The sequence below is a fragment of the Girardinichthys multiradiatus genome, chromosome 17 (assembly GCF_021462225.1).
Source record: "Girardinichthys multiradiatus isolate DD_20200921_A chromosome 17, DD_fGirMul_XY1, whole genome shotgun sequence".
In the NCBI taxonomy this organism is placed as follows: domain Eukaryota; kingdom Metazoa; phylum Chordata; class Actinopteri; order Cyprinodontiformes; family Goodeidae; genus Girardinichthys; species Girardinichthys multiradiatus.
Genome location: NC_061809.1, coordinates 16,673,952 through 16,688,827, shown reverse-complemented (window position 1 = coordinate 16,688,827; position 14,876 = coordinate 16,673,952). Strand labels below are relative to the sequence as shown.

The following is a 14,876-nucleotide window of genomic DNA, read 5'->3' as shown; positions in this document are numbered from 1 at the left end:
TCCAGACCTAAATTGAGAGCTCATCTTCTCAAGAAGTAGCTCTCTTCTTCTATTTGCATGTAAATACATGTTAAGCAAAACACAAAGTGTGTCTAACAGCCTCTAATTTACAATAATTTCATTAAATGGATTTTTTAAACTTGTGTCATGTTCATTAAAGCTTATTCCTGGCATGATTTGTTCATGAAAAATAAATCCAGGATCTTTTTAATTCTTCAATATGCTGCTCATGTCAAGATGGATTAAGCATGGATACAGGGAATATTTTCTCATAAAATACTTCAATATGCCATGAAGTAAACCCTTCCATTCTTCCTCTATTGATCATAAATGTTTGCTGTGTTACGACTTGCCAAGGTTTCAATCGCATAACCTCCATGAAAGGACTGTAACGTTAGAAACAGCCAAGTCATTCAATGTTTGCTTTCAGTTCGTTTTTGTACAACTGCAGTGCACAACGTGTGCAATTTACAGTGTCTGTTAAGAGTTTCCTGTTATAGACCAGGATAAATAATTCAAAATAGACTCCAACTTTAATGGGAAATATCTCCTGTACCATTAAATCGAAAACAAACAAATGTTCTTTGTTGAAGCACCCTATTAAAAGGGATCTTAATGTATGAAGGTATCAGTCAGAAGAAAGCTACAAAAGACCCTCCAAAAATGATTAAAGGACAAGACAGAAACTGGTCAGGGAGGATGCCAAGATGCCGACAGGAAGGCTGGAAGAATTTCTGGCAACTACTGGTTGTATTTTAAAGTGTCCTGAAATCTCCAAATGTCTGGACTGAGTTGTAGATTTGTAGGAAGTCTCCCAAAACCTAGTGAGACAAAGTTTGACTTTTGGGAAAGCCTTCCAGAAAAAATATGTTCAGCTCAAAAAGAGCACTGTGGATCACCACAGTGCTCTTTTTGAGGTGAAGAGTCGATCACCGTAGAGCACCACAGCCTGGGGGTCACCTGCAGAGGGCTGTGAACAAGAAATGTCCTCCAGTCTGATAGATTTGGAGAACGTTTGCAAGGTAAAGTGGACAAATACTCCTAACCTAAGCTGTGGCAAGCCCCTACCCAGGGAGACAGAAGGTATTAGTTCAAGGTTGATCACACTAATGAAGCCAAGTTACCAAATTGCAGCGGTTGAATTGTATATGATATATGTCATCAAGGTAGACATGTTCTTTTTGATTACCTAACACTGCTAAATTAAAGGTACAGAAGGAGTCTGAGAAGATGAAGAGGAAGGGACGAGTTTATGGAAGTAAATCAGCTGTTTGATGAGTCAACGTGATCTTTAACTTGAGAAGATGCAGCATCTCAATGGTTCCTTAAACAATGTTCTAGTAGATGTTGCAGCAGAACAGCAAAATGTGTGTAATTTAAAAGAAAAGTAAACTTTTTACACCGTTTTGCGTGCTTTTACAGGTCAGAGATGGGGCAATGTCCGACCTGCAAACGCAGTTAAGAGAAGTGCTTCGAGAAAACGAACTGCTGCGCAGAGAGGTAAACAGACTTCTACATTTATATTTTAGATACATTTATTAATTTTTACCTTTTGTTATTTACTTTCACCTCCTGTGGACAATTATTCGGTCTTGACCTATTATTGTTAAAATGAAAAACCAAAGGGACACTGTACAGGTCCTTCTCAAAAAATTAGCATATTGTGATAAAGTTCATTATTTTCCATAATGTCATGATGAAAATTTTACATTCATATATTTTAGATTCATTGCACACTAACTGAAATATTTCAGGTCTTTTATTGTCTTAATACCGATGATTTTGGCATACAGCTCATGAAAACCCAAAATTCCTATCTCACAAAATTAGCATATCATTAAAAGGGTCTCTAAACGAGCTATGAACCTAATCATCTGAATCAACGAGTTAACTCTAAACACCTGCAAAAGATTCCTGAGGCCTTTAAAACTCCCAGCCTGGTTCATCACTCAAAACGCCAATCATGGGTAAGACTGCCGACCTGACTGCTGTCCAGAAGGCCACTATTGACACCCTCAAGCAAGAGGGTAAGACACAGAAAGAAATTTCTGAACAAATAGGCTGTTCCCAGAGTGCTGTATCAAGGCACCTCAGTGGGAAGTCTGTGGGAAGGAAAAAGTGTGGCAGAAAACGCTGCACAACGAGAAGAGGTGACCGGACCCTGAGGAAGATTGTGGAGAAGGGCCGATTCCAGACCTTGGGGGACCTGCGGAAGCAGTGGACTGAGTCTGGAGTAGAAACATCCAGAGCCACCGTGCACAGGCGTGTGCAGGAAATGGGCTACAGGTGCCGCATTCCCCAGGTCAAGCCACTTTTGAACCAGAAACAGCAGCAGAAGCGCCTGACCTGGGCTACAGAGAAGCAGCACTGGACTGTTGCTCAGTGGTCCAAAGTACTTTTTTCGGATGAAAGCAAATTCTGCATGTCATTCGGAAATCAAGGTGCCAGAGTCTGGAGGAAGACTGGGGAGAAGGAAATGCCAAAATGCCAGAAGTCCAGTGTCAAGTACCCACAGTCAGTGATGGTCTGGGGTGCCGTGTCAGCTGCTGGTGTTGGTCCACTGTGTTTTATCAAGGGCAGGGTCAATGCAGCTAGCTATCAGGAGATTTTGGAGCACTTCATGCTTCCATCTGCTGAAAAGCTTTATGGAGATGAAGATTTCATTTTTCAGCACGACCTAGCACCTGCTCACAGTGCCAAAACCACTGGTAAATGGTTTACTGACCATGGTATCACTGTGCTCAATTGGCCTGCCAACTCTCCTGACCTGAACCCCATAGAGAATCTGTGGGATATTGTGAAGAGAACGTTGAGAGACTCAAGACCCAACACTCTGGATGAGCTAAAGGCCGCTATCGAAGCATCCTGGGCCTCCATAAGACCTCAGCAGTGCCACAGGCTGATTGCCTCCATGCCACGCCGCATTGAAGCAGTCATTTCTGCAAAAGGATTCCCGACCAAGTATTGAGTGCATAACTGTACATGATTATTTGAAGGTTGACGTTTTTTGTATTAAAAACACTTTTCTTTTATTGGTCGGATGAAATATGCTAATTTTGTGGGATAGGAATTTTGGGTTTTCATGAGCTGTATGCCACAATCATCCGTATTAAGACAATAAAAGACCTGAAATATTTCAGTTAGTGTGCAATGAATCTTAAATATATGAATGTTAAATTTTCATCATTACATTATGGAAAATAATGAACTTTATCACAATATGCTAATATTTTGAGAAGGACCTGTATGATTAGGTCATGACTGGAGCCTGTTGTGGGTTCTAGTACAAATTAGCACTATAAAACTAAGTGACAATGTTTGTTGTTTGTTTCTTGTAGCTGGAGGCCAAAGAGTCCAAGCTGAGCTCCTCCATGAACTCCATAAAGACGTTTTGGAGTCCAGAGCTGAAGAAAGAAAGAGCAGTGAGGAAAGATGAAGCCACAAAGATGGCCGTGTGGAAGGAACAATACAGGGTGGTGCAGGAGGAGACGCAGGTAGGAAGATTACAGTTATATCCTGTCTTCAGCCCTTTTGAAGGCTTTCAATTATGATTTTAATCGTGTTTTCCTCTGAGAAGGTTTGACCTGAACCTTTTTCAATGATTTGCTCCATAAACCAGATGATATTTTGTCTCACATTTTTTATCTTGATCAGTGTTGTGACGTAACAGCAAATTGGGGTGCCTTGAAAGCCAGTCATATTCAACAAACTTTAAGGTATTTTATTTGGATTTTTATGTGATAGAACAACGCAAAGTAGTGCATAATTGTAAAGTGGAAGAAAGACGGTACAGTTTTTTTTGCCTACCTAAATCAAGACTGTGGGACTAGATTTTACTGCTATTAAAGCAGAAGATTAATATCTCTACCACATTTAAACATCTACAGATTAAAGTTCTGCCTCAGCTTCTCAGCTGGATTTTGTTCTAGATTTTAACTGGGCCATTCTAACCCTTAATATGCTTTGGTCTGAGCCCTTTGGTTGAAGTTCTGGCTAAGAGTTGTTATCTGATCAGCTTGCCTGTCCCTGCTGAAGAAAAGAATGTCCGCAGTATGATCCTGCTACCACCGTGCTTTCGGCTAGGGACAATGTGTTCAAGGTGGTGTGCATTGTTAGTTTTTTGCTGCACAAAGTGCCTTTCATGTAGCCCAAAAATTTCACAAAACAACACAAAACAAAAAGTGCTTCACACAAACAAAAAGCTACTTAAAATATTTTTGGTCACGACAATAAAACTAAATGAATAGGTACAGTAAATAGAATCATTTAAAATAACTATAAAGGCAAGCTAGAACTTTAGTTAAAGTTAACATTGACGCAAGATAAAGGGGAAATTAGGAATAAATAAATTCAAACGACTAAAAGTCACCAAAACCCCAGACCAAAAAGATACATGTCAGGATGGCCTCTAAAAACATCAGAGGTCTCATCTGATCAGAGCGCCTTCTTCCATATGTTCCGTGTCTGACCTTCATGACTTGTGGCAAACTGCAAACAGGACTTCTTATAGCTTTCTTTTAACACTTGCTTTATTTTTACCAGTCTTTCATAGAGGTCTAGCTTTATAGAGTCCATTACTAACAGTTGTGTTGTTAACAGATTCACCCACCTGAGCTGTGGATCTCTGCAGCTCCCCCAGAGTTACCATGGGCCCCTTGGCTGCTACTCTGATTAATTTTCCTATTTCCCAACGAGGTCTTGATTTTTGCAGTTGTGATGAGTTAAAGAGTGCCAAGCAACCTGTTCAAAGCGTAAGATATTATCTTATAAACGAACCCTGCTTTGAACTCTCTTGTTACTTCAACCCTGACCCACTTGGAGTGTTCTTTGGTCTTTATGATGCAGGTTGTTCACTAATGTTCTCTAGCTAGCTCTGGGATTCTATTTTCTAACTCGGTGAGTTCTGGAGGGGCCTCTTGTGATTTTATTTAGAGGCAGAATACAAATGCAGGCCAGACTTTTTCAGATTTTATTTCTATATGTTGTTTTCACAGGTTCCATTTCACAATTATGCACTACTCTGTGCTGGAAAATGTAAAAGAAAAAATAATAAAATATATTTATGTTTGTGTCAAAATATGAAAACGTTCAGATGGTATAAATAGTTTTGCAAGTCACTGTGTAAATCGTTTGTAGTTTCATAAAGATGAGGTATTATTGCATCAATTCACTGTCAGGAATATCCTAAAACAAAGGAAAGTTACAGTTAACAGTTTGAAAATGACTTTAGCATAATTCTGTCTTAGACTGCAGCCATCACTACAGGCAGGGTTTATTTTAATGGAGTGTGTTGGTAGATTTGTCTCACTGCTGTGAGTGAAGAGCCACAGATGAGGCAGCACGGCCTGGTTTGGGGACTCCCAGCTGTCTGTTGGTGCTGCAGCCATCTGGATGAGATAGAGACTCTGCTTGTCTGGCAGCAGGCTGAAATATTATACAAGAGATGACATGCATACATACACACTGCAGCCACAGCGCCTCATTTCTCACATCGTCACTGTGAAACCATTACAGAGAGCTTTCTTTTGACTTTTAAACATATTGCATTTGCGTTTTGGTCAGTAGCACGTGCTGTTATTTATATGCATGTGCATGTATTTGGATGCAACTATGGAAAAACCTCTTTGGAATGTGAAATTATATAATCAGAAATGAAATCAGAACATATTTTTTTCTGCTTTCATGTGTACACCATGAATCTTCGAATTTATGGGTGTTTTTTGTGTATCCATTTGAATAAGGTCTTCAATAAAGATAATCAGATGCTCAAATGGTTGATGAATTGATTAATGTCTCTTGTAGCTGGTCTGCTAGAGCTGCTAGAGCTGCCTTCAAACTCGGGCTCATTTCCCTCTGGATGTTTTTTTTGTGCTGTAACAATGAATGATCGCCTATGTTGCAACATGTAAGCATATCTTCTGAGCTCTAAAATTAAAAAAATATTCTATGAATGGATTTTTTTATATTTTGTTACCACTTTTTTCTTGTTAACCTCTCTCTTTTTGTCTCCTCTTTCTTCACCAATTCCTTTTCTCATTCATGTCATTTGTTCTCTTCTCAGTCAGCTCTGATTACTCTGTCCTTACCACTTAGTCTTTGCCATCTTCTTGGTGTTAGAAATAGGATTAAATTACCCTCCAGAAACTTTAATAAATATGAGTCCAGACACATAAAAACCAACTCACTCCCCCGCTGAGGACGGCTCATCTCTTCTCCACCCTCTGCCTTTTTCCTCCCTCCACATTTCTCCACTTTCACCTCCTCCTTCGTGCCTGACTCATTATCTTCATCTCTTTTCCTCCAGCGTCTTTCTTTATCTTTTCCCTTTTCTGTCTATTCTCCTTTGTATCCTCCCACCTCTCTTGTGTTATATTAAAATGCAGACAAAACTATAATATCTCACATTTACTTTGTTTTATTTAACATTCTGTAATATTTTCATATTTAATATGTTGATTACTTTGTTATCTAACTTAAATTGATGAAGAGGTACCCTGTTCAGTGTCAGTACAGATGTGTAAAAAGCCTTAAAAATTAGTCTGTGATCGAAAGGAGTTTAATCGCAAACTAAACATTTATTTAAAAAAACAAAATAGAACCTTTAATTTGAGTACCTTTATTCATCTGGAAAATTGATAAGAAATATTTTTAATTATCTAAACTCATTGCTGCCACAAATATTAGTACTCCTTCTGTGAATATTATGTCCAACCACCCTTTTGACAGCAGTTACTCTTCTCTAAAAAACATTTCACAAAGCTGGAGCTCTCTGCACTTCAGCTCATCCCACAGATGTCTATAGGTTTTGGATCTGGGGATAGAGATACCCATAGAAGAAGCCTGATCATGTTTTAGGCAAATCATTATTTGTTTATCTGGTCCTAATCTTTCATCATTATCCTTTTTGATCTAATGAAAACCCAATTTCAGTTTTACTTGCAGATCCAAAATCTTTTTGTATTTCATGGTCCCAGACACAAGTTTCCTAGGGTGTGTGGAAGAGAAACAGCCCACAGCATGCCAGATTCTCCACCATACTTACAAATGGGCATGAAGGGCTTTTACCTGTACTCGTACTTTGTTCTATGCCTGACCAAAATAGCGTGTTTGTGGCCAAATAGATCAAGTTCCATCTGCCAAAAGCGTGCAGTTTCAGTTAAAGTCTCCGCAGGGTTTTGCAAACTCAACATGTTTATGTTTGTGATGGTAGGACAGACGAGACGTTTTCCTGGTATGTTTTCCTATTTTATTTATCTAAAAGTAGACAGCGTACAATAATGAACCAATTAACAAGTTAGCATATAGGCTAGTTTTCACCAGTAGTCCCTGATGTAAAAAAGGCATTTAAATGAAATTAACACAATATTTAAATACTATAAAATATGGGGATTACATTATAAATAGGCTGAATTTATATAGTGCTTTTGTAAGGATAAATATTTTTTTATAATTGATGCTACTTTTACCTTGTTTTACTATCTGCTTGGAGATGCCTGGCTTCTTGGTTAAATGAAAATAACTTTCAATCTAAATCTGCCAGGAGTCTGAATGATTTTGGGCTTAACTGTTGAAGGTTCACCCTAAGTCATGGATTACTAGTTAGATGTTACCTTAAAAAAAGAGGAACCTACCAGCAATTGTGCCCCCAAAAATATAATCTTTTCATAGCATGTGATTTTTGCGCCTGCTGAATAAATTTGCTGAAATAAAAGGTTGGATTTTTCTAAACATTTGAGTGTGGGATTGTTTTTTACATGGCCTGCCAACATAATTGTCTATGTAGGTATAACGGTGAAAGTAAAGGCTAAATTATGGAACATAAAATGTGTTACTGACCTTTATAGAGAAAAAAGCCCAACAAAAACTACAGATAAAAAAAAAAAACCGCAGCTGCTTAGACAATATCATACCCAGCTGACAGACAGCACAGCACCAAATATAAAAACAGGAGCAAAACAGGAGTGGCATACCTTAAAACAACCTCTGTTTCATCCACATTCTGTAAACCTTCCCTCATTACACCTCCTATTCATTTTCACAAGACTCTCCATCTCTTTTTTTAACTGGTCTTTGTTCCACTTTCATTTCAATCCTACTACCAGATTCCTTTCCTGTCACAGCCACCCTCCCACTCACACCCCACTCTACATCTGGACCCATGGAGCTGGTTGGTTCGCTCCAGAGTTCATTAAAAAATCTTGGACACTCAGCCGTCCCAACGGATACAACTTTTAGTCCTCTTGTGCCCGTTCCATTCAGTGTGGTTGTTCTCATTTATCACAGCATCACTGCTTCCATTTGACTCCTCACTCTCCTCATAAATCAAGTTTTGATTTCTTTTTGCTTGTTCATCATGCTCCTTCCTTCGTGCAAGTTAGCCTCGGCACTAAATCACAGCAGCTGAACAATAGCCACTCTGTGTGTCCGTTTGTGCAAGTGCGAGACGCAATCTATCATCTTCTGTACTGCAAGCGAGCCATGCTGACGTCAGAGGCAGCATGAGTGTGAATGTGCGTGAGAGATTTGGAGTGAGGAAAAACGCCTGTGTACAGCCCTGAACTGAACGATTTTTACCAGCTGACTATAAGTGGAAACAGTTTTTACCTGGCTATATGTGTCTGTATGTGTACACAGATGGATTTGTATGTGTGTCAAGACAAATGGGCGTTTATGTACGTCAGTGTGTAAACATGACGCACACACCTACGTACATATGAACGTTGTCGGGACTTGATGTGACAGACCAATACAAAGTAGTGCTTCAATTCAAATTGAAAGGCAAACGATTTCCAAATAAATAATCTGAAAAGTGTGGCATAGAGCTCCCTTTAAGCTGAAACCCACTGTTTTTCAGCCTACCTAAACAGACAGGCTAGCAAGGAGTGCATTAATAAGGAAAGCAACCACAAGGACCATAATAACAATGAAGGAGCAGCAGAGATCCACTGCTCAGGTCGAAGAATCTGTTGATCTCTACACTCTGCAAAGCTGGTCTTTACTACAAGCCATGTAGGAGAAACAGCAAACATGCGGAAGAAGGTGGTCTGGTCAGATGAAACCAAGATCTAACTTGGTGCACTAAATGCAAAACATAACAGGGGTGGAAAAGCTAACAACACTAAATGAACATGGTATCTCAGTGGTAAAACGCTGTGGTGGCAGCATTATGCTGTGGGGATGCTTTTTCTCAGTAGAGTCAGGGAAGCTGCCCAGAGTTAAAGGGAGGATGGATGGAGCAAATACAGGATAACCTAAGAAGAAAAGGACCAGGTATCATTTTCCATCTGCTTTACAAAATGCCCTCTGTTTATCTGTCATAAAAATCTATATAAAACACATTGAAGTCATTAGTTCAACATGACAACAGGTGGAAATAAAGCCAATGTGGTGTATTCATGAGTGTTTTCATACTTCTGAAGCGGTTTGTGTTTTCATGGAAATTGAAGCAATTGGTCGTGTTTTGATGTAAATGTTGTGTTTGGGTTTTGAAAATGCTGCAGTTTTCTGCTGCACATTTTCACTGCATTGTCTTGACTCGTGAATAATTTAACTTAACAGTCAGAGTGCTGGTGGGAAATAGAAGTGCAGTCTGTTTGTCAGCAGATGGATGAAAACTATAACCTCAATCATAACGCGTAAGTCTCATTGACTTAGTTTCCAATATTTCTGCAAGGCCAGTTGCTCATAGGTTAGAACATACTCATTTATGGCTTCTAGTGTAATTCATTAGGTTCAGTTTTATCTGTTGTAAAATCAAAGCCGCAGTGTGTTGCTGCATGTTGGTGACTGCAAGTGTTGCACAGCGCCTGTTACACCTGGGCGGCCCCTAACCTTTAGGTGAGCGATCAGATGAGATGGACGGAGATGAGACAGAAAAAAGGAGAATGTCAGGCCTCCTTTTACATTCTTCTGCCTCGTCCTGTCATCCGTCTTCTCCTCTTATGCTAGAGAGACAGCTGGAGAGAAAAACTGGTTCTCAAGTGTGTTTTCCACTGCACGATCATAGCCAGAAATCAAGTGTCAGTCCATCCACCCAACTGGTCTGCTGTGTGTTTGCAGAGGAGAGGTCTAAAAGCATTTCTTAATTTATACTTTTCAATTTAATTAGAGTGTCTTGGAACTTTTACCTATTACCTATTTTCCTCGGTTGTAAATATACATGATTGAGTTGGTCTTTCTCCTAGTCACTTTCCAAAATGGGAAAGACAAGAGAACATGCGCTTCAAGTAAGGCAGATGTGTGTTGATCTTCATAAGTCAGAAAACTGCCTAAAAGTTATCTAGCCAACACGAATAACTAGGGAGATAGTAAGGAAAATAAAACAAAATGTTCTAAAATCACTGTAGCAAGTAGTCGTAGGCACTAAGTGTTCATCACAACCATTCAGACTACTTTAGTGCATGACATCACAAGCTATTTGAAATATCAGGTCATTTTAAGTCAAAATCTGTGGATCTCTGCCAAAATAACAGAGAATTTGTTATTACTGGATCTTTCAAAGGGTAGTGATCCAAAACAAATGGCAAAATCTACCCAGAAATTGTTCAGCTGCACAAACATATCGTGTTTCACGACTGTAAAGACTTAAATCTTATAGTAAAGCCATGGGGAGAGGTGATGAATAGAAGAGATGAGGAACAGAACTCTGGAGGATCTGGAGACATCCATCTCTCTGTGTAATTGAAGGTGTGGTCTATTCTACAAAAAAAGAAAAGAACTAAGAAAATGATCAATTTCCAGTATTCTTATAATATCCAAACTTTTCCAAGGGTGCCAGTATGTTTAAAAGGCACTGCATGTACGCATTTTACATAAGGAACATGAGGAACTATTATTAATGATTGGCTTTCAGTAACAGTTATGCTGGAATAAAGAACAAATGTGATTCATTTTGTTAGTTAAACCGTTTGCCTAGAGACAGAAGTATTTTATTCTAAAAATGTATTGGCTGTAATTTAACATAGCCCTTGTATAACGTCGTAGTGTGTCATCTGAGTTTGACTTATTACAAATAAATACGGTTATTTGCTTGTTTTGTTGGAACACATCAAAGCTTAAAACAGCTGCCAGAATGATGCATAACACTTTGAATCAGCTTCTTTGCTTCCTGAGTTAAGACTTATAATCACTTCAAAGCACTTAATGTTATTACAACCGAATCCCATTTGTGCATCTTGTGGTTTTTCATTTCATTACTCTGCCCCAGCTCTGAGGTTGTTTCCACAGAGCTCAAATCTGAAGGAAATTTATGTTGCCAAATCTTCCTGTGTTAGGTTACTTTTCAGCGAACAGAAAAGAAGAAGAAAAAAAACGGCCCCAGCAAGGGTTTGGGTGCCAGCTGGCTCTTAGAAACGCTTTGCCCAGCAATCTGTACACTGCCATAGTCGCAGAAGAAAAGAAAGGAGAGATGGGGGTGTGGCTGCTGGTGAATAATAGATCAGGAAGATGGAGTGAAATGTAAAGATGTGTAAAATTTCTAAAAGGAAAAGGGAGTAAATCAGGAGACAAAAGGATGGATGAAGATGTAAAGTTAGTTCCAGGAGGAGGGAGGGAAAAAAATGGACAGATGACGAGGACAAACTGAGCCGAAGAAGCAGATAAAATATCGAGAATGGGCAGATTGATGGAAGCTGATGTGCCAGGATAGAAGAAAGTGGATGAAAAGACTTGAAGGCGTGGGGTGGTGTGAGGAAAGAGAATCTGGATGCCAAAAAGGAAGAAAATCACAAAGAGGACTAAAATGTTCTATTTTAAATAGAAGATCATGTTTTTTCAATAACACTGTGACTTTTACATGAGTCTTTCAGCAGTAAAATGTTTTGGTAAGGGGTGTGAAAGTGATTGCCAGGAAAAAAGCTGATCATGCATTTTACAGAGAGATGTATAGAGATTTAATAAGATGTTTGTAAATTACTCAGAGGTAACACCTTGTTACCGTAGCTCTACCTCCAATCTACATCTCTACACTGGATACTTAAGGTCTACGTGATTTACAAAATATAAGATCCTGATAAATGGTTTCAGAGCTACTTACACCTCTACAATGACATACAGGGGTTGGACAATGAAACTGAAACACCTGGTTTTAGACCACAATAATTTATTAGTTTGGTGTAGGGCCTCCTTTTGCGGCCAATACAGCGTCAATTCATCTTGGGAATGACATATACAAGTCCTCCACAGTGGACAGAGGGATTTTAAACCATTCTTCTTGCAGGATAGTGGTCAGGTCACTACGTGATACTGGTGGAGGAAAACGTTTCCTGACTCGCTCCTCCAAAACACCCCAAAGTGGCTCAATAATATTTAGATCTGGTGACTGTGCAGGCCATGGGAGATGTTCAACTTCACTTTCATGTTCATCAAACCAATCTTTCACCAGTTTTGCTGTGTGTATTGGTGCACCGCCTTCAGGATACAATGTTTGAACCATTGGATGCACATGGTCCTCAAGAATGGTTCGGTAGTCCTTGGCAATGACGCGTCCATCTAGCACAAGTATTGGGCCAAAGGAATGCCATGATATGGCAGCCCAAACCATCACTGATCCACCCCCATTCTTCACTCTGGGCATGCAACAGTCTGGGTGGTACGCTTCTTTGGGGCTTCTCCACACCGTAACTCTCCCGGATGTGGGGAAAACAGTAAAGGTGGACTCATCAGAGAACAATACATGTTTCACATTGTCCACAGCTCAAGATTTGCGCTCCTTGCACCATTGAAACCGACGTTTGGCTTTGGCATGAGTGACCAAAGGTTTGGCTATAGCAGCCCGGCCGTGTATATTGACCCTGTGGAGCTCCCGACGGACAGTTCTGGTGGAAACAGGAGAGTTGAGGTGCACATTTAATTCTGCCGTGATTTGGGCAGCCGTGGTTTTATGTTTTTTGGATACAATCCGGGTTAGCACCCGAACATCCCTTTCAGACAGCTTCCTCTTGCGTCCACAGTTAATCCTGTTGGATGTGGTTCGTCCTTCTTGGTGGTATGCTGACATTACCCTGGATACCGTGGCTCTTGATACATCACAAAGACTTGCTGTCTTGGTCACAGATGCGCCAGCAAGACGTGCACCAACAATTTGTCCTCTTTTGAACTCTGGTATGTCACCCATAATGTTGTGTGCATTTCAATATTTTGAGCAAAACTGTGCTCTTACCCTGCTAATTGAACCTTCACACTCTGCTCTTACTGGTGCAATGTGCAATCAATGAAGACTGGCTACCAGGCTGGTCCAATTTAGCCATGAAACCTCCCACACTAAAATGACAAGTGTTTCAGTTTCATTGTCCAACCCCTGTATATCCTGTACTATTAAACAAGGCTGATTTGGTGGAAATGTAAAAAAAAAAAAAAAGTGTGCCCACCCTTAAACTAATACCTTATGAGCCACTTTCTGATCACTTTCTTCAGATGGAACCTCACATTTTCTCAAGGTGAATGAAATTGTGAACAGCTCTAAATGTTAGTCAGTTTCGACCGAAAAGCTTCAGGTGTCTGCTAGAAAGCCGAAGACTTTTCAGCACGACAGTGTTCCCAAGCAGGCACAAAACCAATGACAGCATGACTTCACCAGGAGGTAACGAAGATTTTGGAATAATTGAGCCAGCGTCCAAAACTAAATGTGGTGGAAAAACTATGGGAACTCCTGAAAACAGGAGATGTCCTCATGGTTTGATAGATTTGGAGAAATTTTGAAGGGCAGAGTGGGTATTATTGCTGATCAACCCCCGCTAAAGAAGACTGAATGCTGACGTTTAATCAAAACTATGGGTCTAGGGGTGTGCATCAGGTTGTTGCAGTTTATTTATTTGGAATTTTCTCATCTAACAGATTTGTTTTTTACTTTATACAGGAAAAAGGTTTAAAATCACAGATTTGTGTCTTATTAATTTACACCAGAAACATTTATTTATTAATGATATTGCATACTAAAAAAAAGGTGTTCATTACTTTACATTAGTTGCTATCAGGTGCTTCTTCTGTACTGATTAGTGATGCATTAATGGTCCAGGGAAACCATTAGAATGTGACGTGAATAAAAGATGACTTCACATTTTTTCTTACTTCTTTGTTTGGGTTGGTTAATGCTTTATTTGGTTAACTCCTGATTTTGCTTCTGCAGAGCTTTCTCTCAGCTTTTTCATGTATTGAGATGAACCCGTTTGTGTGGCTATTTCCAGCTGAAACTGACTGACATGAAATCAAACAAAAGTTTTACTGTTTTAAGTCAGTTAGAATTACCAACATTGTTTAGGGTACCTTTTTAGCTCTGCCAACTAAATTTTCTTTGGGACTCAGATCAGAGCTTTGTGATAGCCGATCCAAAACTTTGCTCTGTTGTCCTTAAGCCACTTTGAATGTTTAAGTCATGGTCCATTTGGAAGAGCCATCCTTCAGATGTTTGAGCATAGTCATCATGGCTTTCTATACTGTATTTTATTGCCGCTTTGTAGTTATGTTGAAAGTGAAAGTATTTATAAAATTAATAAAATGCCTGCAAAAATTGATTTGCTTTCTTTGAATGATTATTTTATTTATATGCTTATTTTGAATATTTGTTTGTCTTTATTCTGATTCTCTTGGAGAAGCAAGAAAAGTTGTTTTTGCAGACAAACGTCATGGTCTGAAACATCCCTCTAATGTTGGCTTCTGTGCAGCAAGCAGAAGGGAAGCTGATGCTCGGTGGAGAAAACATCTGAGCGTGATTTTGTTTGTCAGGGTGAATATTACACGGAGCGGCCCTGAAGGAAGCAGTAAGCGGGCTCAGCAGAAATGTTTAAAAGTGGTGTTTTCAGTGTGCAGAAACAATCCTATCTCCATCTCTTCATGCTTCCTGCTGTTCTACTTGCAGACCTATGACTCATTCCTCTCCT

General features: G+C 39.5%; 1 protein-coding gene across 9 annotated transcripts in view; it reads left to right on the top strand.

Annotated features, from left to right (window-relative positions):
- LOC124883020 (ELKS/Rab6-interacting/CAST family member 1-like) overlaps positions 1-14,876 on the top strand; it is a 175,988-nt gene that overhangs the window by 10,716 nt on the left and 150,396 nt on the right. For all 9 annotated transcript variants that reach the window (XR_007042068.1, XR_007042067.1, XR_007042066.1 and 6 more), the window contains exons 3-4: positions 1,423-1,500; positions 3,339-3,494. Coding sequence is in view for 6 of the 9 variants with exons in the window: in XM_047389836.1 (XP_047245792.1) it covers positions 1,423-1,500; positions 3,339-3,494 (234 nt within the window). In the remaining 3 variants the exon portion in view is untranslated. The remainder of the gene's footprint in view (positions 1-1,422; positions 1,501-3,338; positions 3,495-14,876) is intronic.